This window comes from Pristiophorus japonicus, chromosome 20 (genome assembly GCF_044704955.1).
Source record: "Pristiophorus japonicus isolate sPriJap1 chromosome 20, sPriJap1.hap1, whole genome shotgun sequence".
NCBI classification, from domain to species: Eukaryota; Metazoa; Chordata; class Chondrichthyes; family Pristiophoridae; genus Pristiophorus; species Pristiophorus japonicus.
Window position 1 is genome coordinate 92,109,393 of NC_091996.1, and position 27,927 is coordinate 92,137,319.

General features: G+C 57.5%; 3 protein-coding genes across 4 annotated transcripts in view; all 3 read right to left on the reverse strand.

The window, feature by feature from the left end:
• LOC139232687 (zinc finger MYND domain-containing protein 15-like) overlaps positions 1–4,946 on the reverse strand; it is a 30,348-nt gene extending 25,402 nt beyond the window's left edge. Inside the window, exons 1-3 of the mRNA XM_070863156.1 lie at positions 4,869–4,946; positions 3,216–3,562; positions 586–814 (exon numbers count right to left, since the gene is read on the reverse strand). Coding sequence (XP_070719257.1) covers positions 586–814; positions 3,216–3,543 — 557 coding nt within the window. The 5' untranslated portion in view covers positions 3,544–3,562; positions 4,869–4,946. The remainder of the gene's footprint in view (positions 1–585; positions 815–3,215; positions 3,563–4,868) is intronic.
• Positions 1–27,927, reverse strand: part of LOC139232695 (profilin-1-like) — a 762,729-nt gene that overhangs the window by 100,789 nt on the left and 634,013 nt on the right. The gene's annotated exons all lie outside the window — the stretch shown is intronic.
• LOC139233053 (F-box only protein 24-like) lies at positions 9,069–27,268 on the reverse strand. Its single transcript, XM_070863571.1, has 9 exons — positions 27,071–27,268; positions 26,703–26,889; positions 22,435–22,673; positions 19,806–20,049; positions 17,740–17,898; positions 15,823–15,944; positions 14,864–14,995; positions 11,263–11,433; positions 9,069–9,410 (listed from the first exon to the last, which is right to left on the reverse strand). The coding sequence occupies exons 1-9, from the start codon at positions 27,266–27,268 to the stop codon at positions 9,069–9,071; spliced, it is 1,794 nt and encodes a 597-aa protein (XP_070719672.1).

Sequence of the window (27,927 nt, forward strand, 5' to 3'; positions counted from 1 at the left end):
TCTAACCCCCTGTACCTGCCCTGGGAGTGCTTGATGGGACAGTGTAGAGGGAGCTTTACTCTGTATCTAACCTCGTGCTGTACCTGCCCTGGGAGTGTTTGATGGGACAGTGTAGAGGGAGCTTTACTCTGTATCTAACCCCGTGCTGTACCTGCCCTGGGAGTGTTTGATGGGACAGTGTAGAGGGAGCTTTACTCTGTATCTAACCCCGTGCTGTACCTGCCCTGGGAGTGTTTGATGGGACAGTGTAGAGGGAGCTTTACCCTGTATCTAACCCCGTGCTGTACCTGCCCTGGGAGTGTTTGATGGGACAGTGTAGAGGGAGCTTTACTCTGTATCTAACCCCCTGTACCTGCCCTGGGAGTGTTTGATGGGGACAGTGTAGAGGGAGCTTTACTCTGTATCTAACCCCGTGCTGTACCTGCCCTGGGAGTGTTTGATGGGACAGTGTAGAGGGAGCTTTACTCTGTGTCTAACCCCCTGTACCTGCCCTGGGAGTGTTTGATGGGACAGTGTAGAGTGATGGAGCTGCCTGGGGAGAGTTCAGGCCCCCCACCTCCCCCCCCACCCCGGGACGATACCCACCTCTGGACGTCCTCGTCGCCAATGGTGAGCTGCCGGGGTCGGCGGGGGTCACAGCCACACATGGGGAAGGTCATGCCCTGACACAGCAGCTCGTAGGCCTTCATGGCCAGCTGTGTGGTGCTGAGCGGGGCCCCCTGGGTCAGCGTGAAGTCCAGGCCCATCGCAAGGCCCTCCTCGTCAGTCAACAGTAGCAGGTACTCGATGTGGATAAAGTGATCGTGCTGAAAGGCTGGAGTGGGGGAGGGGGGAGGGGGGGAGGGTGGGCAAGGGTGAGGGGGGAGGGGGGAGGAGAGAGGGTGGGCAAGGGTGAGGGGGGAGGAGAGAGGGTGGGCAAGGGTGAGGGGGGGAGGAGAGAGGGTGGGCAAGGGGGAGGGGGGAGGGGGGAGGGGGGAGGGTGGGCAAGGGTGAGGGGGGAGGAGAGAGGGTGGGCAAGGGTGAGGGGGGGAGGAGAGAGGGTGGGCAAGGGGGAGGGGTGAGGGGGAGAGGGAGGAGGGGGACGTGGGGGAGGAGGGGGAGGGAGAGTGGGGGAAGGGGAGGGAGGGAGATAGAGGGGAGGTTGGGGAGGTGGAGGGGTGAGGGGGTAGGAGAGAGGGTGGGCAAGGGGGAGGGGGGAGAAGGAGGAGGGGGAGAGGGGGAGGGGGGAGGAGAGAGGGTGGGCAAGGGGGAGGGGTGAGGGGGAGAGGGAGGAGGGGGACGTGGTGGAGGGGGAGGGAGAGTGGGGGTGTGGGATGGAGGGGGGAGGGGGGAGAGGGCGAGTGGGGGAAGGGGGAGGGAGGGAGTGGGGGGAAGGAGATAGAGGGGTGGTTGGGGTTGGGGAGGTGGAGGGGTGAGGGGGTAGGAGAGAGGGTGGACAAGGGGGAGGGGTGAGGGGGAGAGGGAGGAGGGGGACGTGGGGGAGGGGGGTGTGGGATGGAGGGGGGAGAGGGGGAGTGGGGCGTGGACGAGTGGGGGAAGGGGGAGGGAGGGAGTGGGAGAGGGAGATAGAGGGGTGGTTGGGGTTGGGGAGGTGGAGGGGTGAGGGAAGGGGAGAGGGGAAGGATTTAGAGGAGACAAAGCACAATGCAAAAGACATTAATTGCATTTAAGGGGAAGCTGGATAAACAGTTGAGGGAGCAATGAACAAGGATGTGGTGATGGGACGCTATGTCAGCGGGCCATGTGGATCTGGTATCGACCCAATGGGCCCAATGGTCCGTTTCTGTGCTGTAAATTCCATATAAATTCTCATCCTTGTTTTCAGGTCCCTCCATGGCCCTCAGCCCTCCCTATCTCTGTAATCTCCTCCAGCCCCACAACCCCCTCAAGATCTCTGCACTCCCCCAATTCTGGCCTCTTGCTCATCCCCTGGTTCCCATCGCTCCACCATCGGTGGCCGTGCCTTCTCTTGCCTGGGCCCCAAGCTCTGGAACTCCCTGTCTAAACCTCTGTGCAGGAGCTGGAGCCAGGAGAATTCTTTTCACTCCGAGGGCGGTGAGTCTTTGGAATTCTCTGGCCCAGAGGGCTGTGGAGGCTCAGTCGTTGACTATATTCAAGACGGAGATCGCTAGATTTTTTTGGGACCCTCGGGGAATTGAGCGATATGGGGATTGCAATGTACGCACCCTGTGAGCTGTCGGGTTGTGAGTGGCTTAGCCAGTCACGTGATGTTCACAAGTCTCAATAAAACCCCGGCCCGTTGGGTCCGGGGATCCACGATGGGGCAGGTGGTTGTGAGACTGTTGGATGAACTGGATATAGTCAATGTATTCACCGAGGCGTACGAAAGCATGGGCCTTACACTAAACATCCGTAAGACAAAGGTCCTCCACCAGCCTGTCCTCGCTGCACAGCACTGCCCCCCAGTCATCAAGATCCCCGGTGTGGCCCTGGACAACGCGGACCTTTTCCCATACCCCGGGAACCTCTCATCAACCAGGGCAGGCATCGACGATGAGATTCAACACCGCCTCCAGTGCGCCAGTGCAGCCTTCGAGCCAAAGGCGGGCAGAGGAAACGTTACAAGGGACCACCCTCAAAGCCTCCATTGATAAAGTGCAACATCCCCACCGACACCTGGGAGTCCCCTGGGCCAAAGACCAGTCCGCCCTAAGTGGAGGAAGTGCATCTGGGAAGGGCGCTGAGCACCTCGAGTCTCGTCGCCGAGAGCGTGCAGAAAGCAAGTGCAGGCAGCGGAAGGAGCGTGCGGCAAACCTGTCCCACCCTCCCTTTCCTTCAACCACTGTCTGTCCCACCTGTGACAGGGACTGTAATTCCCGTATTGGGCTGTTCAGCCACCCAAGGACTCACTTTTAGAGTGGAAGCAAGTCTTCCTCGATTCCGAGGGACTGCCTCATGATGGTGGATGAACCGGTAATGTGTCGTGTGATTGTTAAACCTTTGTTAATAAACCAACCACTTCTTAATAGCAATGTGTTGCTGCAAATTCTTAAGCAAAGAGCTCAGGAAGGAAATGCGTTGCAGGAGTAGTGCAGGGAAGTGCAGTTGAGGTCAGCCGCGATCTCATTGGATGGCGGAGCAGGCTCGAGGGGCCGAATGGCCGACTCCTGCTCCGATTGTGTGGGGCTTGCCCCTGTGAATAATGTTTAAGCACAGTGCACCAATGGGACGACAGGGCCAGCTGATTTACATACCAAGCTCCTCCTCCTCCTCCTCCTCCTCCAGGTTGATGAGGCTGATGTACTTCTCCAGGTCCCGGAACGAGAGCACCTCGTCGTTGTAGAAGCGTTCGTGGATCTGCTGGGCGGGATTCTCCACGGTCAGGGCGGTGCGCGAGTTCCGGATGACGTGGAGGGTCCAGAGTGAGCCGTCGGCGGGCAGCCGGCGCACTGCCCCCTCCTTCCTCCGGCACCAGCCCTCCGCCTCGCCCTGCCCCCGCTCCGTCACGTACTTGCGGTACCAGTGGAACATCAGCTCCGAGAAATCGATCAGGGGATCCCGGTAACCTGTCACAAACTCCATCCGACCGGTTCTGTGCGTCCTGGGGGGGGGGGGGGAGAGAGAGTTTAGAATACAAGAATTAGGAGCAGGAGTCGGCCATTTGTGTGGGGGGGGGGGGAGCTTTGAGTCCGGGGGGGGGGGGGTGTGCGGGGGAGGAAGGGGACCTGGGGAGTGCGTTAGGGGGAGTCTCGGGGGGGGGGTGGGGGGTTCTGGGCGATTCCGAGAAGGGGGAGTACCAAGGGGGCAAGGGGTGGGGGGCAGGCCCGGGGGTTGGGACAGTGGGCGGGGCTTTGGGATGTACCTGGCCGGGGGGAGGTGGGGGGGGGGTGGTGGTCGGAGGGGTGAGTCCCGGGGTATCCCTGGCGGGGGCCGAGGGGATAGGGGTTGGATGTGAATCCAGGGGAGGGGCGGGGGTAGACCTGGGGTTTCCCTGAAGGAGGGGGGTGGGGGGAGGGGTGTGGGGGAGACGAGGGGAGGGAGGGAGTGGTGGGGAGACGGGGGAGATGGTGGAGGTGGGGAGGAGGGAGATGGGGGGGGGGGGAAGGGTTGGGGAGACGGGGGAGATAGTGGGGGTGGGGAGGCGACGGGGAGGGGGTGTGGAGACGGAGGAGATAGTGGAGGTGGGGAGGGGGGAGACGAGACGGGGGAGGGGGTACAGTTATGGGGGAGACGGTGGGGGGAGGCGGGGAGGAGGGAGATGGGGGGGGACAGACAAGGCAGGGGGAAGGGGTAGGGAGACGGGGGAGATAGTGGGGGTGGGGAGGGAGGGGAGGGGGGAGACGAGAGGGGGAGGGGGTGCGGAGATGGAGGAGAGGAGGGGGAGGGGGTGCAGAGACAGGGGAGATGGTGGGGGTGGGGAGGGGGAAACGGGGGGGGGGGGTGACCCTCTCGGGGTTCCTGCACTCAGTAACCTTTACCTGCTCACCTTCCACCTGACTCGAACGCGCCTCGGAACGGTTTCAGAAATAAACACTCGGACATTCCTCCCCGGGGGGCAGCGCGCGGGGGGGGGGTTCCGGAACATTCCTTCCTGTTAAAAACTAATGTTTTGATTCAGATTCTCAACATTCTGTTTCACCTTATTCATGACATCACAGCTGGAAGTTAGAGCGGAGGCAGAGGTTGGAGAATGGGACTGAGCGCCTCTCGCCCAGCGGAACCCCCGAGAGTGCTGGGAGCCCCGGTGGGGCGACGCCTCGCGTGGCCAAACAGCTGGCGTCGCTGGACAGGGATCAGGAGCTGAGGGCCGAAGAATGGGGAGGGAAAAGGTAATGGCCCAGAAATCCCGATCGAGGCCTTCCCGCGGGCAAACTACTGACAAAAGGGGAAAAAAAATGCGTTCTTACCTGAAGGCGCTGCGCTCGCTCGTACTTCCGATCCTGAGGCCTTCGCTTCCTGCGCATCGCAGCACGTGCACGTTGGAGTTGGAGTCACATGGCTCTGGGCAGCCAATCAAGGTACAGTGTTTGCTCATTCATAATAATGGGAACTCCGTAAGTTAGAGCACCCATTATTATGAATGGGAAACCCCTCCAAACACTCAAAACACGAATAAAAAATAGAAAAATACACTACATATTTAAAATTCATTTAAAGTTCTTATTAAAAAAAAATGTATTTTCCCGACTTTCTAAAACATTTTTTTAATTATGCCTTAAAATAAACTTACCGTAGTGGGGAGGGTTTTTAAAACAATAACACATGTTTTCACATGTGTTTATTTAATTAAATTTTAATGTGTAAACATTTGTGCCTGTAAAAGTAAGTTATACGCCTGCAAGAATTTTGAGGACATTTGCGGGGCAAGAGATGTGCGTAAATATCGGAAATCTTCCCGTGCAAATGTCCTCGCTCCCGATATGCGCGAGATCTGTCAAGCCGGAAACTTGGCAGATCGGAAAAGCCGTCTTCCAGCGCATGCGCTTTGCGTGCCGAAAACCGGCTTTTCCGATGCCTTCCCGGATCCGTAGAAACTTCGTACCGACCCGGGACATCGGAATTTCAGGGCCAATATTTTTCTTGCAGTTGCAGTGAGCTGACAGAGTGTGGCAGTGTGGCACTGCATTTTATTTCATCTTCATCCAAGGTGGTCCCTTGAACGAGGATGACTTGCTTCCACACCAAAAGGGATGAGTTCACAGGTGTTTCAATGAAGGACCGGATGTTCCAGTCCTGAACTCCAAGGGTGGAAGATGCCTGTGCGTGGATTTTTTTAACGTGGGGTGACCGTTGCACACCAGCCACCACACGGGGCTTGACAGAGCGAGGTCTTCGTCCAGTGGCAAGGCTTAACCAGGACGACTGGAGACCAGCTCTGCTGCACGGACCCCGTGCGCGCACATATCGCAGGGTGGGCTGGGCCCGTGCTGCCCCTGGGCCCTCGCCTCTCCTGGGCCCCCGTACCCTCATTCGCCGCTCCTCCGCCCCGATCTCTCGCCGCTCCTCCGCCCCGATCTCTCGCCGCTCCTCCGCCCCGATCTCTCGCCGCTCCTCCGCCCCGATCTCTCGCCGCTCCTCCGCCCCCGATCTCTCGCCGCTCCTCCGCCCCGATCTCTCGCCGCTCCTCCGCCCCGATCTCTCGCCGCTCCTCCGCCCCGATCTCTCGCCGCTCCTCCGCCCCGATCTCTCGCCGCTCCTGGACCCCGATCTCTCGCCGCTCCTCCGCCCCGATCTCTCGCCGCTCCTCCGCCCCGATCTCTCGCCGCTCCTGGACCACGATCTCTCGCCGCTCCTCCGCCCCGATCTCTCGCCGCTCCTCCGCCCCCGATCTCTCGCCGCTGCTCCGCCCCGATCTCTCGCCGCTCCTCCGCCCCCGATCACTCGCCGCTCCTCCGCCCCCGATCTCTCGCCGCTCCTCCGCCCCCGATCTCTCGCCGCTCCTCCGCCCCGACCTTCCCGCTCCTTCGCTGAACCTGGGCCCCGCCCATGTTCCAGCCCACGCTCCAAACAGCGGCCCTTTCACAGTATAACTCCCATCTTTGGGAACGGTAGCGCAGTGGCGATGTTACTGGACAAGTAATCCAGAGGGCGGGACTAACGATCCCGAGTCCCGAGCTCAAATCCCACCAACGGCAGCCGGGAAATTTAAATTCAGTTCATGAAATAAGCCTGGAATTAAAAAGCTCGTGTCAGTAACAGTGAGCAGGAAACTCTCGGAGATTGTCGTACAAACCCATCTGGTTCACTAATGCCCCTTGAGGGAAGGAAATCTGCCGCCCTTACCCGGTCTGGCCGATATGTGACTCCAGACCCACGGCAACGTGGTTGACTCTTTAACCGCTCTCTGAAATGGCCCAGCGAGACACTTGGTCGTTCCAAACCCGCTACGGCAAAGTCAGCGCTGTGTGGGAGCACCTTCACCACACGGACTGCAGCGGTTCAAGGCGGCTCACCACCACCTTCTCGAGGGGCAATTAGGGACGGGCAATAAATGCCGGTCTTGCCAGCGACGCCCACATCCCAGGAATAAATAACCGCTCCAGCCCGCACAAAAAAAGAAAGACTTGCATTTATATAGCACCTTTCACCACCTCAGGGCGTGCCAAAGCGCTTTACAGCCAATGAAGTACGTTTGGAGTGCGGTCACTGTTGTATTGTGGGAAACGCGGCAGCCAATTTGCGCACAGCAAGCTCCCACACACAGCAATGTGGTAATGACCCAGATCATCTGTTTTAGTGATGTTGGTTGAGGGATAAATATTGGCCCCAGGACACCGGGGAGAACTCCCCTGCTCTTCTTCCAAATAGTGGCCACGGGATCTTTATGTTCACCTGAGAGAGCAGATGGGGCCTCGGTTTAACGTCTCATCAGAAAGACGGCACCTCCGACAGTGCGGCACTCCCTCAGTACTGTCCCTCCGACAGTGCGGCGCTCCCTCAGCACCACCCCTCCGACAGTGCGGCGCTCCCTCAGTACTGCCCCTCCGACAGTGCGGCACTCCTTCAGTACTGCCCCTCCGAAAGTGCGGCACTCCTTCAGTACTACCCCTCCGACAGTGCGGCGCTCCCTCAGTACTGCCCCTCCGACAGTGCGGCGCTCCCTCAGTACTGCCCCTCCGACAGTGCGGCACTCCCTCAGTACCGCCCCTCCGACAGTGCGGCACTCCTTCAGTACTACCCCTCCGACAGTGCGGCACTCCCTCAGTACTGCCCCTCCGACAGTGCGGCACTCCTTCAGTACCGCCCCTCCGACAGTGCGGCACTCCTTCAGTACTACCCCTCCGACAGTGCGGCGCTCCCTCAGTACTGCCCCTCCGACAGTGCGGCACTCCCTCAGTACTGCCCCTCCGACAGTGCGGCACTCCCTCAGTACGGCCCCTCCGACAGTGCGGCACTCCTTCAGTACCGCCCCTCCGACAGTGCGGCACTCCTTCAGTACTACCCCTCCGACAGTGCGGCGCTCCCTCAGTACTGCCCCTCCGACAGTGCGGCACTCCCTCAGTACTGCCCCTCCGACAGTGCGGCACTCCCTCAGTACGGCCCCTCCGACAGTGCGGCACTCCTTCAGTACTGCCCCTCCGACAGTGCGGCGCTCCCTCAGTACTGCCCCTCCGACAGTGCGGCACTCCCTCAGTACTGCCCCTCCGACAGTGCGGCACTCCCTCAGTACTGCCCCTCCGACAGTGCGGCACTCCCTCAGTACGGCCCCTCCGACAGTGCGGCACTCCTTCAGTACTGCCCCTCCGACAGTGAGGCACTCCCTCAGTACTGCCCCTCCGACAGTGAGGCACTCCCTCAGTACTGCCCCTCCGACAGTGCGGCGCTCCCTCAGTACTGCCCCTCCGACAGTGCGGCGCTCCCTCAGTACTGCCCCTTCGACAGAGCCCTCAGTGCTGCCCCTCCAACAGTGCAGCACTCCCTCAGTACTGCCCCTCCGACAGCGCGGTGCACCCTCAACACTGCCCCTCCGACTGTGCAGCGCTCCCTCAGCACTGCCCCTCCGACAGCGCAGTACGGCACTCCCTCAGTACTGCCCCTCCGACAGTGTGGCGCTCCCTCAGTACTGCCCCTCCGACAGTGCGGCGCTCCCTCAGTACTGCCCCTCCGACAGTGCGGTGCACCCTCAACACTGTCCCTCCGACAGTGCGGTGCTCCCTCAGTACTGCCCCTCCGACAGTGCGGCGCTCCCTCAGTACTGCCCCTCTGACAGCGCAGTACGGCACTCCCTCAGCACTGCACTGGGAGCGTCGGCCTGGATTTACGTGCTCAAGTCGCTGGAGTGGGACTCGAACCCACGACCTTGTGACTCAGAGCCGGGTAAGTGACCCACCGAGCCACGACGGACACAGTTCTCCGACAGCCAGCGCTCTCAGTCTGACCCGGGGCGTGCTGACGACGCTTGACCGATCACGCGCCTGTCCGGCTGACCGACAAAACCCAGTTAAGCCCCCATCCGTCTCAGTAACGCATTTTATTGGCATAAAAAAAAAACAGAAATTTAAAGTCCTGATTTGGTGGAGCTTTGTCCCTGACAGGTAAAAGTACTAAATATCCATACATTAGTGCGTGGCGGTGTTGTGGAGTGAGCCCGGCCTGCCCTGGGAGGCTCACAGCCCACCGCCTGTGGGAGTGGCAGGCAGCACCACGCCTGTCGATCGCTGCAAGGTGCTGATGGCCTCCTGCAGGAAGTCCCTCTGGTAGCTGGACAGCCCCATCTGGCTGATGATCTCCTTCATCTTCTCCATCTGCTCCTCCAGGCCCCCGCAGCTCTCCAGCTGGCTGAGGTAGCGGGCACAGACGCGGGACCCCTCCACCTCCGAGTCGGGCCCCTGCGAGCGGGCCTTGGCGGAAGGCAGCTCGCGGAACACCAGCACGTCGCTGATGTCGTAGCAGGAGAGCATGTACAGGCACTCGCGGGTGGAGCACAGGAGCCGGGTGCAGTGTGGGACCTGGGCAAGGGAGGCAGAGAGAGAGAGAGAGAGAGAAAGGCTTGCAGTTAGATGGCACTCCCTCGGTACCGCCCCTCCGACAGTGCGGCGCTCCCTCAGTACTGCCCCTCCGACAGTGCGGCGCTCCCTCAGCACTGCCCCTCCGACAGTGCGGCACTCCCTCAGTACTGCCCCTCCGACAGTGCGGCCCTCCCTCAGTACTGCCCCTCCGACAGTGCAGTACGGCGCTCCCTCAGTACTGCCCCTCCGACAGTGCAACACTCCCTCAGTACCGCCCCTCTGACAGTGCAGTGCTCCCTCAGTACTGCCCTTCCGACAGTGTGGCGCTCCCTCAGTACCGCCCCTCCGACAGTGCAGTGCTCCCTCAGTATTGCCCTTCCGACAGTGTGGCACTCCCTCAGTACCACCCCTCCGACAGTGCAGTGCTCCCTCAGTACTGCCCTTCCGACAGTGTGGCGCTCCCTCAGTATTGCCCCTCTGACAGTGCAGTGCTCCCTCAGTACTGCCCCTCCGACAGTGCAACACTCCCTCAGTACTGCCCCTCCGACAGTGCAGTGCTCCCTCAGTACCGCCCCTCCGACAATGCGGCTCTCCCTCAGCACTGCCCCTCCGACAGTGAGGCGCTCCCTCAGTACTGCCCCTCTGACAGTGCGGCGCTCCCTCAGTATTGCCCCTCTGACAGTGCAGTGCTCCCTCAGTACTGCCCCTCCGACAGTGCAACAATCCCTCAGTACCGCCCCTCCGACAATGCGGCTCTCCCTCAGCACTGCCCCTCCGACAGTGAGGCGCTCCCTCAGTACTGCCCCTCTGACAGTGCGGCGCTCCCTCAGCACTGCCCCTCCGACAGTGAGGCGCTCCCTCAGTACTGCCCCTCTGACAGTGCGGCGCTCCCTCAGTACTGTGCTCCGAGTGCCCGTTACCTCGCCACTCCTGTGCAGCAACTCCCGCTTGGTGCCGGGGAGCTGCAGGAAGGTGGGCCTTGCCTGTGTCGTTACCAGACAGGTACCCGCTGATAGCGGAGACACTCCAGTTCCCGCAGGGGCGGGGGGGAGGGTGTGGCAGAGAGCACTTTTAATATCTCCCACACGGTAGAATGACGCAGCACAGAGGAAGGCCATTCGGCCCATCGTACCTGTGCCGGTTCAATCAATGAGCGACCTGCTCTTTTGAACACCTCCATTAAATCTCCCCTTAACCTTCTCCACTCTCAGGACAACAACCCCAGCTCGTCCAGTCTCTCCATGTCACTGAAGTCCCTCATCCCTGGGACCATTCTGGTCAATCTCCGCCAGGAGACTAAGTGCCCAGTGTTGGGGGTCTCGGTGTTGGGCGTCTCGGTGTTGGGGGTCCCGGTGTTGGGGGGTCACGCTGTTGGGGGTCACGCTGTTGGGTGGTCCGTGTTGGGGGTCCCGGTGTTGGGGGTCCCGGTGTTGGGGGTCTCGGTGTTGGGAGTCCTGGTGTTGGGGGTCCCGGTGTTGGGGGTCCCGGTGTTGGGGGTCTCGGTGTTGGGGGTCCGTGTTGGGTGGTCCCGGTGTTGGGGGTCCCGGTGTTGGGGGTCCCGGTGTTGGGGGTCTCGGTGTTGGGGGTCCTGGTGTTGGGGGTCCCGGTGTTGGGGGTCTCGGTGTTGGGGGTCTCGGTATTGGGGGTCTCGGTATTGGGGGTCTCGGTGTTGGGGGTCTTGGTGTTGGGGGTCCCAGTGTTGGGTGGTCCGTGTTGGTGGTCCCGGTGTTGGTGGTCCCGGTGTTGGGTGGTCCGTGTTGGGGGTCCCGGTGTTGGGGGTCGCGGTGTTGGTGGCCGAGCGCAGAGTGCCGATGTGCCGATGCGCCGATGTGCCGATGTGCCGAGCCCCTACCTGAACGTACAGCTTGACAAAGAAGGCGCTGCCTTTGGGGAACCCGGGCAGTCGCCCCCCAGCTCCACACCCACAGCCGTGGACCTCCTTACTGAAATCGCTGACTTGGGAGAGCACCAGGGAATGGTTCAGCCCACACCAGATATCCACCGGCCTCTTCAGATACGGCACCTGGGGAGACCGACAGTCAGCAAAGCACGAGGAGAGCCGAACAGCCCACCCCTCTCCGCGATACCCCTCCCCCCCCCGGGACCCCCCCCCCCACTGCCCTTCCCCCCCCCCCCACACCCCTCTCCGCAATACCCCTCCCCCCACCGGGACTCCCCCCCACTGCCCTTCCTCCCCCCCCCTCCTCTCCGCGATACCCCTCCTCGCACCAGGACACTCCCCCCCCCCCACTGCCCTTCCCCCCCCCTCTCCGCGATACCCCTCCTCCCACCAGGACACCCCCCACCCCCACTGCCCTCCCCCCACCATCCTATGGGATACCCCCCACTACCAGCCCCTCTCCGGGATACCCATTCTCCGCCCTCCACCTTTCCCCCCCCTTCACTCATACAACCCCCTCCGGGGGATTGTCCTATGAGGAGAGATTGAGCAGACTGGGCCAATATTCTCGAGCGTTTAGAAGAATGAGAGGCGATCTCATTGAAACATACAAGACTCTGAGGGGGCTTGACAGGGTAGATGCAGGGAGGATGTTTCCCCCCGGGCTGGGGAGTCTAGAACCAGGGGTCACAGTCTCAGGATAAGGGGTCGGCCATTGAGGACGGAGATGAGGAGAAATTTCTTCACTCAGAGGGTGGTGAATCTTTGGAATTCTCTACCCCAGAGAGCTGTGGAGGCTCAGTCGTTGAGTATATTCAAGGCTGAGATCGATAGATTTTTGGATATTAAGGGAATCGAGGGATCGGGCGGGAAAGTGGAGTTGAGGTGGAAGATCAGCCGTGATCTCATTGAATGGCGGAGCAGCCTCGAGGGGCCGAATGGCCGACTCCTGCTCCTAATTCTTATGTTCTTATTAGTACATTCTAATGCACCCTCCGCTCACACTGACCCCTAGATGACACTCCCCCATCTACCCAGGGTCAAGCCTAAGGACCCCCAATCCCCACCTCAGGCTGTGTGCACACAGGTATTTAGATTTCCAAAAGGCCTTCGAGAAGGCAGCGCACAGTAGACTCGTGACTGAGGTCAGAGGTTGCGGAGTCAGGGGTCAAGTGGCAGAATGGACAGCAAGTTGCTTTCAAGACAGAAAACCGAGAGTAGGGGTTAAAGATAGTCCCTCAGACTGGGAAATGGTGCAATGTGGTGTTCCTTAGTGAGGCCTCACCTGGAATATTGTGTTCAGTTTTGGTCTCCTAATCTGAGGAAGGACGTTCTTGCTATTGAGGGAGTGCAGCGAAGGTTCACCAGACTGATTCCTGGGATGGCAGGACTGACATATGAGGAGAGACTGGATCAACTGGGTCTGTATGCACTGGAGTTTAGAAGGATGAGAGGGGATCTCATAGAAACATATAAAATTCTGACGGGACTGGACAGGTTAGATGCAGGAAGAATGTTCCCGATGTTGGGGAAGTCCAGAACCAGGGGACACAGTCTAAGGATAAGGGGTAAGCCATTTAGGACCGATATGAGGAGAAACTGCTTCACTCAGACAGTTGTTAACCTGTGGAATTCCCTACCGCAGAGAGTTGTTGATGCCAGTTCATTGGATATATTCAAGAGGGAATTAGATGTGGCCCTTACGGCTAAAGGGATCAAGGGATCAGCCATGATCATGTTGAATGGCGGTGCAGGCTCGAAGGGCCGAATGGCCTACTCCTGCACCTATTTTCTATGTTTTCACAGGGATCGGTGCTGGGACCATTGCTGTTCACCATTTACATGAACCATTGGGACTCGGGAATCGGAAACAGAATTTGCGGAAGACACCAAACTAAAGGGTGTAGTTAACTGGGGAGGATTGCAATAAAATAGGACGCGACCTGAATAATGAGCTTGTGATTAGCAAATGAACTTCAATATGGATAGTGCAAGGTGGTATGTTTTGGTAGAAGAATAAGGGATCGACATACTGCTTGGAAAATACATTTCTAAATGGGGTAGAAGAACAGAGGGATCTCGGGGTACAGATACACAGATCACACACTACACTGTCCCATCAAACACTCCCAGGGCAGGCACAGGGGGTTAGATACAGAGTAAAGCTCCCTCTACACTGTCCCATCAAACACTCCCAGGGCAGGTACAGCACGGGGTTAGATACAGAGTAAAACTCCCTCTACACTGTCCCATCAAACACTCCCAGGACAGGTACAGCACGGGGTTAGATACAGAGTAAAGCTCCCTCTACACTGTCCCATCAAACACTCCCAGGGCAGGCACAGGGAGTTAGATACAGAGTAAAGCTCCCTCTACACTGTCCCATCAAACACTCCCAGGGCAGGTACAGCACGGGGTTAGATACAGAGTAAAGCTCCTTCGACACAGTCCCATCAAACACTCCCAGGGCAGGCACAGGGAGTTAGATACAGAGTAAAGCTCCCTCTACACTGTCCCATCAAACCCTCCCAGGGCAGGTACAGGGGGTTAGATACAGAGTAAAGCTCCCTCTACACTGTCCCATCAAACACTCCCAGGGCAGGTACAGGGGGTTAGATACAGAGTAAAGCTCCCTCTACACTGTCCCATCAAACACTCCCAGGGCAGGTACAGGGGGTTAGATACAGAGTAAAGCTCCTTCGACACAGTCCCATCAAACACTCCCAGGGCAGGCACAGGGAGTTAGATACAGAGTAAAGCTCCCTCTACACTGTCCCATCAAACACTCCCAGGGCAGGTACAGGGGGTTAGATACAGAGTAAAGCTCCCTCTACACTGTCCCATCAAACACTCCCAGGGCAGGTACAGGGGGTTAGATACAGAGTAAAGCTCCCTCTACACTGTCCCATCAAACACTCCCAGGGCAGGTACAGGGGGTTAGATACAGAGTAAAGCTCCTTCGACACAGTCCCATCAAACACTCCCAGGGCAGGCACAGGGAGTTAGATACAGAGTAAAGCTCCCTCTACACTGTCCCATCAAACACTCCCAGGGCAGGTACAGGGGGTTAGATACAGAGTAAAGCTCCCTCTACACTGTCCCATCAAACACTCCCAGGGCAGGTACAGGGGGTTAGATACAGAGTAAAGCTCCCTCTACACTGTCCCATCAAACACTCCCAGGGCAGGTACAGGGGGTTAGATACAGAGTAAAGCTCCCTCTACACTGTCCCATCAAACACTCCCAGGGCAGGTACAGGGGGTTAGATACAGAGTAAAGCTCCCTCTACACTGTCCCATCAAACACTCCCAGGGCAGGTACAGGGGGTTAGATACAGAGTAAAGCTCCCTCTACACTGTCCCATCAAACACTCCCAGGGCAGGTACAGGGGGTTAGATACAGAGTAAAGCTCCCTCTACACTGTCCCATCAAACACTCCCAGGGCAGGTACAGGGGGTTAGATACAGGGTGACCCCACTCTCGGTGGTCTTGAGCTGTGAGCTGACAGACGGAGGGCGGAGTGGCTGTGAGTAAGAGGGGGGTGTGACCATACCAGGGTGGGCTCTCCTCGGTCAATCTTGTCGCCGGTGCCCAGTTGTCCATACCGGTTGTTTCCCTGCATGAATATCCTCCCGAATTCATCCACCAGTCCCAGATGGTTGTATCCCAACGAGCAACTGGTAACCTGCAAGGGCAATCCTGACAGCAGTGATCAGTGGAGAGACAGCGGAGAGGCAGAGGTCATCACGTTCACCATTGGCTGTGCCCTTACCCACTGCCCCTGCCCGGGATCGCTGCACAATAAACCCCACCGAGGCCGAGGTGGTCTCGGGCAGGTCAGTACCCAGGCTCGGCTCGGTGGGGGGTGGTGGGGGAATCTACGTCACCCCCCACAATGTGCTACTGAGCCGAGCGGGGCCAGCGAGTGTTGTGCGCCTATCCTCGGTCCGTGCGCACAGGCAGCTGACCTCTCGTGGCAACCTCCGCCCCCCCCCCCCCCCCCCACCCTCAAGACTCTCCCCAGTTCCCCACGTATCGGGAGGGGACGAATCAGCTCGGTTACCCACACACCCCCGGCTCTCGATCACCATCCAAGCACCTCCGGCCGATGTCGAGCGGAGCCTGACTCTTGGCGGCAAGCGGCCTCCACAGCCAAGCAGCCCGTCGGGGCTCAGGCCCGCGAAGAATGGGTGAGAGGTCGGACAGAAAGATGATTTGGGGGTGGGGGAACGGAAACCCCCTTGCAAGTGTATGAACCTTCTGGAGAGGAGAGAGAGCAGGGGGCGGGGCAGGTGTGGGGGCGGGGGCAGGGCGGGTGGATCGTGGGTGGGGTATTGGGAGAAGGACAAGGACTGTCCGACACCGGGATGGTGTTTGGGGAGGGGAGACTGAGGTGTCGGAGTTGGGGGAGAGTGACAAGAGATGGGCTCGCTGGTGATGGGGTTCAAGAGGAACGGCTGTTGGGATTATTGTGATGAAGATTTCGGGGGTAGTTTGAGGTAAGGACGTTACCTTGGAGGACAGCGCCAGGGCGAGTGGGATCTGTTGGTCAAACGGATCAAAGGCGTGGAGTGTCCCGAAGAGGTCCCGGTAAACACCAGCCGTGTGAACCTCCAGATACACGGCCCCAGAATCTGCAAACAAATGTCAAGGATACAATGAGAGCTCAAAGAGTACACATTAAATGGAAGGACACAGAGAGGTGTAGAGGACCAGAGGGACCTGGGAGTGCAGGTCCACAGATCCCTGAAGGTAGCAGGCCAAATAGCTAAGGTGGTTAAGAAGACACACGGAATACTTGCCTTTATTAGCCGATAGACAAATTACGATACAGAAGGAGGCCATTCGGCCCATCAAATCCGTGCCGGCTGACCGAGAGCTACCTGGCCTAATCCCACTTTCCAGCTCTCGGTCCGTAGCCCTGTAGGTTACGGCATTTCAGGTGCACCTCCAAATGTGGGGAGGGTTTCTGCCTCTACCACCCTTTCAGGCCGTGAGTTCCGCCCCAGACCCCCACCACCCTCTGGGTGAAGCAATTTCCCCTCAAATCCCCCTCTAAACCTCCCCCCAATTACTTTAAATCTGGTATTGACCCCTCTGCCAAAGGAAATCGGTCCTTCCTATCCACTCTATCCAGACCCCTCATACTTTTATACACCTCAATAAGATCTCCCCTCAGCCTCCTCTGTTCCAAAAACAACAACCCCAGCCTATCCAATCTTTCCTCATCGCTAAAATTCTCCAGTCCAGGCAACATCCTGGTAAATCTCCTCTGTATCCTCTCCAGTGCAATCACATCTTTCCTGTAATGTGGTGACCAGAACTGCACGCAGTACTCCAGCTGTGGCCTAACTAGTGTTTTAGACAGTTCAAGCATAACCTCCCTGCTCTTGTGTTCTATGATGAACACATAGGACCGAACACAAAAGAAAGACTTGCATTTATATAGCGCCTTTCACAACCACTGGACGTCTCAAGTGCTTTACAGCCAATGAAGTACTTTTGGAGTGTAGTCACTGTTGTAATGTAGGAAACACGGCAGCCAATTTATGCACAGCAAGCTCCCACAAACAACAATGTGATAATGACCCAAATAATCTGTTTTTTTTTTGTTATGTTGATTGAGGGATAAATATTGGCCCCAGGACACCGGGGAGAACTCCCCTGCTCTTCTTCAAAATAGTGCCCTGGGACCTTTTACGTCCACCTGAGAGAGAGCAGACGGGGCCTCGGTTTAACATCTCATCCGAAAGTCGGCACCTCCGACAGTGCGGCACTCCCTCAGTACTGACCCTCCGACAGTACGGCGCTCCCTCAGCACTGCCCCTCCGTCAGTGTGGCGCTCCCTCAGTACTGCCCCTCCGACAGTGCGGCGCTCCCTCAGTACTGCCCCTCCGACAGTGCGGCGCTCCCTCAGCACTGCCCCTCCGACAGTGCGGCGCTCCCTCAGCACTGCCCCTCCGACAGTGCGGTGCTCCCTCAGCACTGCCCCTCCGACAGTGCGGCGCTCCCTCAGCACTGCCCTCCGACTCCCTCAGCACTGCCCCTCCGACAGTGCGGCGCTCCCTCAGCACTGCCCCTCCAACAGTGCGGCGCTCCCTCAGCACTGCCCCTCCGACAGTACGGCTCTCCCTCAGTACTGCCCCTCCGACAGTGCGGTGCTCCCTCAGCACTGCCCCTCCGACAGTGCGGCGCTCCCTCAGTACTGCCCCTCCGACAGTGCGGCGCTCCCTCAGCACCGCCCTGGGAGTGTCAGCCTAGATTTTTTTTGTGCTCAAGTCCCTGGAGTGGGACTTGAACCCACAACATACATGAACACGAAACCTTACAGGTGAAGCCAGAACTTGTTGCTGGTGGCACGAGCGGGCGTTTGGTTCGACCGTTACACAACATTGACTGGGTTTGTGTCTCTGCCACCCGCGTGGTTACCTGTGATGTAGAGAGCACTGCTCTGGTTCGAGTGCACCTCGGAGATGGTGATGTGCGGAAGGCACTTTGTGATCTTGCGGGTGGTGAGTTGTACGGTGTAGGACCTCGGCTGATCAAGCTGGGTCTCGTTGATCGTTAAGCTGTAAATCTTCCCATCGTCTGTTGAGAAACAAACAACATGGTGAATCCTCTCTGTCCAATCTCTTCGCTATTCAGGCAACTCAATGCTACAGAGTTCTCCAGCGTCAGACCCCGTCCAGCCCTGGGCCCCGCCCCTCAGGGGGGATATATCGGCCTCGGAGGGGCAGCAGCGCAGATTCCCCAGACCAATACCCGGGACTGAAAGGGTTAAATGACGAGGGCAGGTCCCACAGACTGGGCCTTGTGATCCCTCGAGTGTAGAAGGTTAAGGGGCGATCTAATCGAGGGGTGTAAAGGAGTTGACGGGGTTAGAGAGAGAGAAACTATTCCCTCTGGTGGGGGGGGGGGGGGGATTCAGAACAAGGGGGGCGTCACCTTAAAATTAGAGCCAGGCCGTTCAGGGTGATGTCAGGAAACACTTCTTCACACAAAGGGCAGTGGGAATCTGGAACTCTCTCCCCCAAAATGCTGCTGAGGTCGGGGGTCAATTGGAAATTTCAACAGTGAGACCGGTAGATTTTTGTTGGGTATTGAGGGATAGGGCACCAAGGCGGGTAGATGGAGTTAAGATACAGATCAGCCCTGATCTAACTGAATGATGTAACTGGCTCGAGGGGCTGAATGGGTCTCCTCCTGTTCCTGTGTAACAGGCTCGAGGGGCTGAATGGGCCTCCTCCTGTTCCTGTGTAACAGGCTCGAGGGGCTGAATGGGCCTCCTCTTGTTTCTGTGTAACAGGCTCGAGAGGCTGAATGGGCCTCCTCCTGTTCCTGTGTAACAGGCTCGAGGGGCTGAATGGGCCTCCTCCTGTTCCTGTGTAACAGGCTCGAGGGGCTGAATGGGCCTCCTCCTGTTCCTGTGTAACAGGCTCGAGGGGCTGAATGGGCCTCCTCCTGTTCCTGTGTAACAGGCCCGAGGGGCTGAATGGGCCTCCTCTTGTTTCTGTGTAACAGGCTCGAGAGGCTGAATGGGCCTCCTCCTGTTCCTGTGTAACAGGCCCGAGGGGCTGAATGGGCCTCCTCCTGTTCCTGTGTAACAGGCTCGAGGGGCTGAATGGGCCTCCTCCTGTTCCTGTGTAACAGGCCCGAGGGGCTGAATGGGCCTACTCCTGTTCCTGTGTAACAGGCTCGAGGGGCCGAATGGGCCTCCTCCTGTTCCTGTGTACTAGAAGAACACCTTTGTCTTGCATCAAACCGTTTGGTTAAAACAGGCTTCGGTCTGCTGCAGCTCTCAGGGTATCTACAGACCACAACTGACTGATTCACCACCGTTGATTGCTGCCTGACTGACAGATCTTGCCGTCAATCACAGAATCACAGAAATTTACAGCACGGAAAGAGGCCATTCGGCCCATCGTGTCCGCGTCGACCGACCAAGAGCCACCCGGCCTAATCCCAGCTTCCAGCTCTGGGTCCGTAGCCCTGCAGGTTACGGCACTTCAGGTGCACATCCAAGTACTTTTTAAATGTGGTGAGGGTTTCTGCCTCTACCACCCTTTCAGACAGTGAGTTCCAGACCCCCACCACCCTCTGGGTGAAGAGATTTCCCCTCAAATCCCCTCTAAACCTCCCCCCAATTACTTTAAATCTAAGCCCCCTGGTTGTTGACCCCTCTGCTAAAGGAAACAGGTCCTTCCTACCCACTCCATCCAGGCCCCTCATAATTTTATACACCTCAATCAGGTCTCCCCTCAGCCTCCTCTGTTCCAAGGAAAATAACCCCAGCCTATCCAATCTTTCCTCATCGCTAAAATTCTCCAGTCCAGGCAACATCCTGGTAAATCTCCTCTGTACCCTCTCCAGTGCAATCACATCTTTCCTGCAATGTGGTGACCAGAACTGCACGCAGTACTCCAGCTGTGGCCTAACCAGTGTTTTACTGAATGAGGGGGATGCAGAGTGTTGTAGAGGCCGGGGCGGCCCTGTACCTGTCAGTAACAGCAGCGATCTCTCCGTCTCCTGTCCCACCAATTTGATCTTCTTGAATCTCATGGAGGAGTGAAAGGTCATCTTGAAGACCCGTTGGCCGCTAGACTGCAGGTATACCTCCACACAGTCACATGTGTGGGCGATGTCACTGAGGTCTTGGGTCACTAAGGGCGGAATGTCTCTCGTACCCAACACATACAGATATTTACGATAGATTGTGTCGTTCCTCGGGTCTGTGGCAAACTGGAAGGCAACGAATCAGTGAGCTTTAACCTGTGACCTCTCAGAGAACAGGACATCAATAAAATATATAAATTGCTTTCCTTCAACTGATCAAAGCGAGGGATCCACTGTCCCTATCAAACACTCCCAGGGGAGGTACAGCACGGGTTAGATACAGAGTAAAGCTCCCTCTACACTGTCCCATCAAACACTCCCAGGCTAGGTACAGGTGGTTAGATACAGAGTAAAGCTCCCTCTACAGTGTCCCATCAAACACTCCCAGGGCAGGTACAGGGGGTTAGATACAGAGTAAAGCTCCCTCTACACTGTCCCATCAAACACTCCCAGGGCAGGTACAGGGTATTAGATACAGAGTAAAGCTCCCTCTACACTGTCCCATCAAACACTCCCAGGGCAGGTACAGGGGGTTAGATACAGAGTAAAGTTCCCTCTATACTGTCCCATCAAACACTCCCAGGGCAGGTACAGCACAGGGTTAGATACAGAGTAAAGCTCCCTCTACACTGTCCCATCAAACACTCCCAGGGCAGGTACAGGGGATTAGATACAGAGTAAAGCTCCCTCTACACTGTCCCATCAAACACTCCCAGGGCAGGTACAGGGGGTTAGATACAGAGTAAAGCTCCCTCTATACTGTCCCATCAAACACTCCCAGGGCAGGTACAGCACAGGGTTAGATACAGAGTAAAGCTCCCTCTACACTGTCCCATCAAACACTCCCAGGGCAGGTACAGGGGGTTAGATACAGAGTAAAGCTCCCTCTACACTGTCCCATCAAACACTCCCAGGGCAGGTACAGCACGGGTTAGATACAGAGTAAAGCTCCCACTACACAGTCCCATCAAACACTCCCAGGGCAGGTACAGGGGGTTAGATACAGAGTAAAGCTCCCTCTAACTGTCCCATCAAACACTCCCAGGGCAGGTACAGGGGGTTAGATACAGAGTAAAGCTCCCTCTACACTGTCCCATCAAACACTCCCGGGGCAGGTACAGGGGGTTAGATACAGAGTGAAGCTCCCTCTACACTGTCCCATCAAACACTCCCGGGGCAGGTACAGGGGGTTAGATACAGAGTGAAGCTCCCTCTACACTGTCCCATCAAACACTCCCAGGGCAGGTACAGCATGGGGTTTGATACAGAGTAAAGCTCCCTCTACACTGTCCCATCAAACACTCCCAGGGCAGGTACAGCACGGGGTTATATACAGAGTGAAGCTCCCTCTACACTGTCCCATCAAACACTCCCGGGGCAGGTACAGCACGGGGTTAGATACAGAGTGAAGCTCCCTCTACACTGTCCCATCAAACACTCCCGGGGCAGGTACAGCGCGGGTTAGATACAGAGTGAAGCTCCCTCTACACTGTCCCATCAAACACTCCCGGGGCAGGTACAGGGGGTTAGATACAGAGTGAAGCTCCCTCTACACTGCCCCATCAAACACTCCCAGGGCAGGTACAGGGGGTTAGATACAGAGTAAAGCTCCCTCTACACTGTCCCATCAAACACTCCCGGGGCAGGTACAGGGGGTTAGATACAGAGTGAGGCTCCCTCTACACTGCCCCATCAAACACTCCCGGGGCAGGTACAGGGGGTTAGATACAGAGTGAAGCTCCCTCTACACTGTCCCATCAAACACTCCCGGGGCAGGTACAGGGGGTTAGATACAGAGTGAGGCTCCCTCTACACTGTCCCATCAAACACTCCCATGGCAGGTACAGGGGGTTAGATACAGAGTAAAGCTCCCTCTACACTGATCCATCAAACACTCCCGGGGCAGGTACAGCACGGGGTTAGATACAGAGTAATGCTCCCTCTACACTGTCCCATCAAACACTCCCGGGGCAGGTACAGGGGGTTAGATACTGAGTAAAGCTCCCTCTACACTGTCCCATCAAACACTCCCAGGGCAGGTACAGGGAGTTAGATACAGAGTGAAGCTCCCTCTACACTGTCCCATCAAACACTCCCGGGGCAGGTACAGGGGGTTAGATACAGAGTGAAGCTCCCTCTACACTGTCCCATCAAACACTCCCGGGGCAGGTACAGGGGGTTAGATACAGAGTAAAGCTCCCTCTACACTGTCCCATCACACACTCCCAGGGCAGGTACAGCATGGGGTTAGATACAGAGTGAAGCTCCCTCTACACTGTCCCATCAAACACTCCCGGGGCAGGTACAGGGGTTTAGATACAGAGTGAAGCTCCCTCTACACTGTCCCATCAAACACTCCCAGGGCAGGTACAGGGGGTTAGATACAGAGTGAAGCTCCCTCTACACTGTCCCATCAAACACTCCCGGGGCAGGTACAGGGGGTTAGATACAGAGTGAAACTCCCCTTACTCCCCATTCAGCGGCCCGGCGCGGGGGAAAGCTCGGACTCACGTCCTTAACGTTGCGGCAGAGAACGACATAGCGGCACGCCCGTTTCCACTGGATCTGGCCGAGCGTGGACGAGACCAGCGCGTTCTTCAGGAAGAAGAGTGTGCCACTGTAGTCCAGGATGAAGACGTTGTCCTTTGTGGGGATGAATTTGCGGTATCCGTGCGACAGGTGAGGGGCAATGGTCCGGCTCACCGTCTTCCTCCGGCCTCCAAACGTCTGGAAAAACAGGCCCTTGGTATCTGAAATATAAACAAAAGACGCTGGAAATACTCAGCGGGTCAGGCAGCATCTGTGGGGAGAAGGTTGCAAAGTGCCTCATCGAAAGATGAGCTGTTCCTTCAGGGGGTCCTTGTGCATGAAACACAAAAGGTTAGTATGCAGGTACAGCAAGTGATCAGGAAGGCCAATGGAATCTTGGATTTTATTGCAAAGGGGATGGAGGGAAGTCTTGCTACAGCTATACAGGGTATTGGTGAGGCCACACCTGGAGTACTGCGTGCAGTTTTGGTTTCCATATTTACGAAAGGATATACTTGCTTTGGAGGCAGTTCAGAGAAGGTTCACTCGGTTGATTCCGGGGATGAGGGGGTTGACGTATGAGGAAAGGTTGAGTAGGTTGGGCCTCTACTCATTGGAATTCAGAAGAATGAGAGGTATAAGATTATGAGGGGGCTTGACAAGGTGGATGCAGACAGGATGTTTCCACTGATGGGGGAGACTAGAACTAGGGGGCATGATCTTCGAATAAGGGGCCGCCCATTTAAAACTGAGATGAGGAGAAATTTCTTCTCTCTGAGGGTTGTAAATCTGTGGAATTCGCTGCCTCAGAGAGCTGTGGAAGCCGGGACATTGAATAAATTTAAGACAGAAATAGACAGTTTCTTAACCGATAAGGGAATAAGGGGTTATGGGGAGCGGACAGGGAAGTGGAGCTGAGTCCATGATCGGATCAGCCATGATCGTATTAAATGGCCTTCTCCTGCTCCTATTTCTAATGTTCTTTTGAGCTTGCATTGAGTTTCGTTGGAACAGTGTAGGAGGCCGAGGACGGAGAGGTCAGAGTGCGAATGGGATGGGGAATTAAAGTGACAGGCACCAGAAGCTTGGGGTCACGCTTAAAGACTGAACGTAACACCTATGGGCCCTTGGTATCTGTTGGCGTAACAGAATGGTCAACCATGTTAGCAGCCGGGAGTGGGGAGGGTAACATTACTCATCCTGGAATACCAATCCATCGCTGATCACTGCCCAGTGACCCCCTGGGTTAGAGAGAGAGGGGAAAACAGTCAGGGTTCCTGCTCCTGATCACTGCCCAGTGACCCCTGGGTTAGAGAGAGGAAATCAGCCAGGGTTCCTGCTCCTGATCACTGCCCAGTGACCCCCTGGGTTAGAGAGAGGGGAAATCAGCCAGGGTTCCTGCTCCTGATCACTGCCCAGTGACCCCTGGGATAGAGAGAGGGGGAAATCAGCCAGGGTTCCTGCTCTTGATCATTGCCCAGTGACCCCTGGGTTAGATAGAGGGGAAATCAGCCAGGGTTCCTGTTCCTGATCACTGCCCAGTGACCCCTGGGTTAGATAGAGGGGAAATCAGCCAGGGTTCCTGCTCCTGATCACTGCCCAGTGACCCCTGGGTTAGATAGAGGGGAAATCAGCCAGGGTTCCTGTTCCTGATCACTGCCCAGTGACCCCTGGGTTAGATAGAGGGGAAATCAGCCAGGGTTCCTGCTCCTGATCACTGCCCAGTGACCCCTGGGTTAGAGAGAGGGGGAAATCAGCCAGGGTTCCTGCTCCTGATCACTGCCCAGTGACCCCTGGGATAGAGAGAGGGGGAAATCAGCCAGGGTTCCTGCTCTTGATCATTGCCCAGTGACCCCTGGGTTAGATAGAGGGGAAATCAGCCAGGGTTCCTGTTCCTGATCACTGCCCAGTGACCCCTGGGTTAGATAGAGGGGAAATCAGCCAGGGTTCCTGCTCCTGATCACTGCCCAGTGACCCCTGGGTTAGAGAGAGGGGGAAATCAGCCAGGGTTCCTGCTCCTGATCACTGCCCAGTGACCCCTGGGTTAGAGAGAGAGGAAATCAGCCAGGGTTCCTGCTCCTGATCACTGCCCAGTGACCCCTGGGTTAGATAGAGGGGAAATCAGCCAGGGTTCCTGTTCCTGATCACTGCCCAGTGACCCCTGGGTTAGATAGAGGGGAAATCAGCCAGGGTTCCTGCTCCTGATCACTGCCCAGTGACCCCTGGGTTAGAGAGAGGGGGAAATCAGCCAGGGTTCCTGCTCCTGATCACTGCCCAGTGACCCCTGGGATAGAGAGAGGGGGAAATCAGCCAGGGTTCCTGCTCTTGATCATTGCCCAGTGACCCCTGGGTTAGATAGAGGGGAAATCAGCCAGGGTTCCTGTTCCTGATCACTGCCCAGTGACCCCTGGGTTAGATAGAGGGGAAATCAGCCAGGGTTCCTGCTCCTGATCACTGCCCAGTGACCCCTGGGTTAGAGAGAGGGGGAAATCAGCCAGGGTTCCTGCTCCTGATCACTGCCCAGTGACCCCTGGGTTAGAGAGAGAGGAAATCAGCCAGGGTTCCTGCTCCTGATCACTGCCCAGTGACCCCTGGGTTAGAGAGAGGGGAAATCAGCCAGGGTTCCTGCTCCTAATCACTGTGTAGAGTGATACTGGGACTAACAGGGTTAAATGACGAGGGCAGATTGTACAGACTAAGCTTGTTTACGCTCGAGTATAGAAGATTAAGGGGTGATCTAATCAAAGAGGGTAGAGAGAGAAACTATTCCCTCGGGTGGGGGGAGTCAAGAACAAGGGGGACGTCACCTTAAGATTAGAGCCAGGCCGTTCAGGGTGATGTCAGGAAGCACTTCTTCACACAAAGGGCAGTGGGAATCTGGAACTCTCTCCCCCAAAAAGCTGCTGAGGCCGGGGGTCTTTGTAATGCATTTGCTTCATGGGTTCTCAACACACTGCTATTAAGAACCAGTTTGTTTATTAGCAAAGGTTTAACAATCACACTACACATTACCAGTTCATCCACCGGGCTCACAACCACCTGCCCCATCGTGGATCCCCCGAACCCAACGAGCTGGGGTTTTATTGAGTCTTGTGAACATCACGTGACTGGCTGAGCCGCTCCCAACTCAACAGCTCTACAACTATTTTTTTATAAAACTTTGAATCAAGTGCCCCTTATTAATGGGACACTAGAACCCACAAATTAACAAATAAAACTTTTCAACACTAAACCCATCAAATTAAAATTTGGTTGCCCGGGGATGACGATGCACTCCAGTCCCTCCGGCGCCCACCTCTCGCGGAAGGCCGTGAGCATACCGGTGGACACCGCGTGCTCCATCTCCAGGGACACCCCGGCTCGGATGTAGCCGCGGAAGAGAGGCGGGCAGTCGGGCTGAACGACCCCCTCGACCGCCCGCTGCCTGGACCGGCTGATGGCCCCCTTGGCCAGGCCCAGGAGCAGTCCTACGAGGAGGCCCTCGGACCTACCCACTCCCCTCCGCACAGGGTGCCCAAAGATCAGGAGTGCGGGACTGAAGTGCAACCAGAATTTGAGGAGCAGCCCCTTCAACTATTGGAAGAGGGGCTGCAACCTCACACAACGTACATGCACGTGGAACACGGACTCCTCCAGACCACAGAAATTGCAGGCGGCCTGGGAGCCCATGAACCGGCTTAAAAACCGATTGCACGGGACTGCTCCGTGCACCACCCTCCAGGCCAAGTCCCCGATAAATAGAGGGAGGACTCCCGCGTACAGTGCACTCCATCGGGAAACCCCGCCTCCTCCGGACGGCAAGATGGTATGTCATGGCGCGTCCGGTCGGCAGACGAGGCTGGCAAAGTGGAGAGAGTGTGCAGGGGCAGCCCGTACAGGAATCCCCCTCCCTCCGCGCAGAACCGAAAGGCAGGGAGGGGAATTTCCCCGGAGGAGGCTCAAGTTGTGAGGCGCCGGCCTCCCGAGGGAGGTTTCGGGAGCTTGGCCACATCGCCACTAACCTGTGAGCATCCTCGCAGGTGTAGACGTTGCAGAGCCAAGGCGGGCGGATGGAGTGGAGATACAGATCAGCCGCGATCTAATTGAACGGTGGAACAGGCTCGAGGGGCCGAATGGGCCTCATCCTGTGCCTAGAAGTGGAACATGTTCTGACTCGGCCGTTAACCAACGGTTGGCCGTGTTTCCCCGCCCTTGAGAAAGACAGGGGTTCTGGGCTCGGAAGAAGCAGAACGACCTCGGCCATGACTTACAGTTCAAGATGGAGGCCCGTTTCCAGAAGCTCTCACCGGCCGTTTCCTCGCTGCTCAGCCTCGGCGCTAACTTGCGGCTGATGCGTTTCCACACGGCCTCATTGCTGCAGAACTCGTGGAAGTAGCGGCATGTCTGCCCCAACATCACCACGTCCTTCACGGAGAGGTCCGATATGATCTGGTCGAGCTGAGAACGGGGCAAAGACAGGAGCTGAAGCCCTCGGCCACCCCCGGGCACACGACGTCACGCCGCAGACAGAGACCGAACCGCACGCCCGGGGCAGTGCTCGCATCCCCTGCCCACCTGTCTGACGGCTCGTTGGGTGTGGGCATCGATGGCCCATTGGGTACTGAGGCCAACTGGGTACGGGTAGCTGCCGGAGACCAGGCCAGCGCCTCGAGCGGCGAACACCAGCTCGCTGAATTCCTTCGAGTGAGAGCTGCGCCCCTTTCTGGCTGGATCTCAGGATCGGAGTGATCTCCAACATTAGCTCCGATCTTTCAGACCGGGTCGGAGAGGAATTTCCCAGCTCGCGGCCCCCTTCCCACCACCACCGCGCCCACATTTGGCCCGGATTTCAATCTGGTACCCCCGTCTCTCCCAGGGGTCAGCGGAAAGCCCAATGCGGGGTGGGGGAATGTATGTATTGTGATTCATGAGTGGGGGGGGGGGGGGCCACACTTGTGTGGGACAGGGGAGATGGACCAGAGGGTCACTGCTGGTAACCAGCCCACACACAGCAGGGGCTCCGCCCCCGATTTGTGCCCGATCGCTGTCAGTGTGAACGCTCCATCAATTTGCGGTGTCCCTGGGCTAGTGAGGGGGCGGGGAATGATGGGCGGGTCTCCTGCTCCGACAGTGCAGCCCTCCCTCAGTTCTGCCCCTCCGACAGTGCGGCGCTCTCTCAGTACTGAACCTCCGACAGTGCGGCGCTCCCTCAGTACCGCCCCTCCGACAGTGCAGCGCTCCCTCAGTACTGAACCTCCGACAGTGCGGCGCTCCCTCAGTACCGCCCCTCCGACACTGCAGCACTCCCTCAGTACTGCCCCTCCGACAGTGCAGCACTCTCTCAGTACTGCCCCTCCGACAGTGCGGCGCTCCCTCAGTACTGCCCCTCCGACAGTGCAGCCCTCCCTCAGTTCTGCCCCTCCGACAGTGCGGCGCTCCCTCAGTACCGCCCCTCCGACACTGCAGCGCTCCCTCAGTACTGCCCCTCCGACAGTG

Bases quoted from the DNA above. Each gene is read 5' to 3' on its own strand.
- LOC139233053 (XM_070863571.1), bottom strand. From the start codon at position 27,268: ATGTGGGCGCGGTGGTGGTGGGAAGGGGGCCGCGAGCTGGGAAATTCC. The intron at 26,890-27,070 runs GTACCCAGTTGG...CCCCGTTCTCAG, and splicing joins CTGGTCTCCGGCAGCTACCC to CTCGACCAGATCATATCGGA. The intron at 17,899-19,805 runs GTACAGGGCCGC...GTTTCTCAACAG, and splicing joins ATCGCTGCTGTTACTGACAG to ACGATGGGAAGATTTACAGC.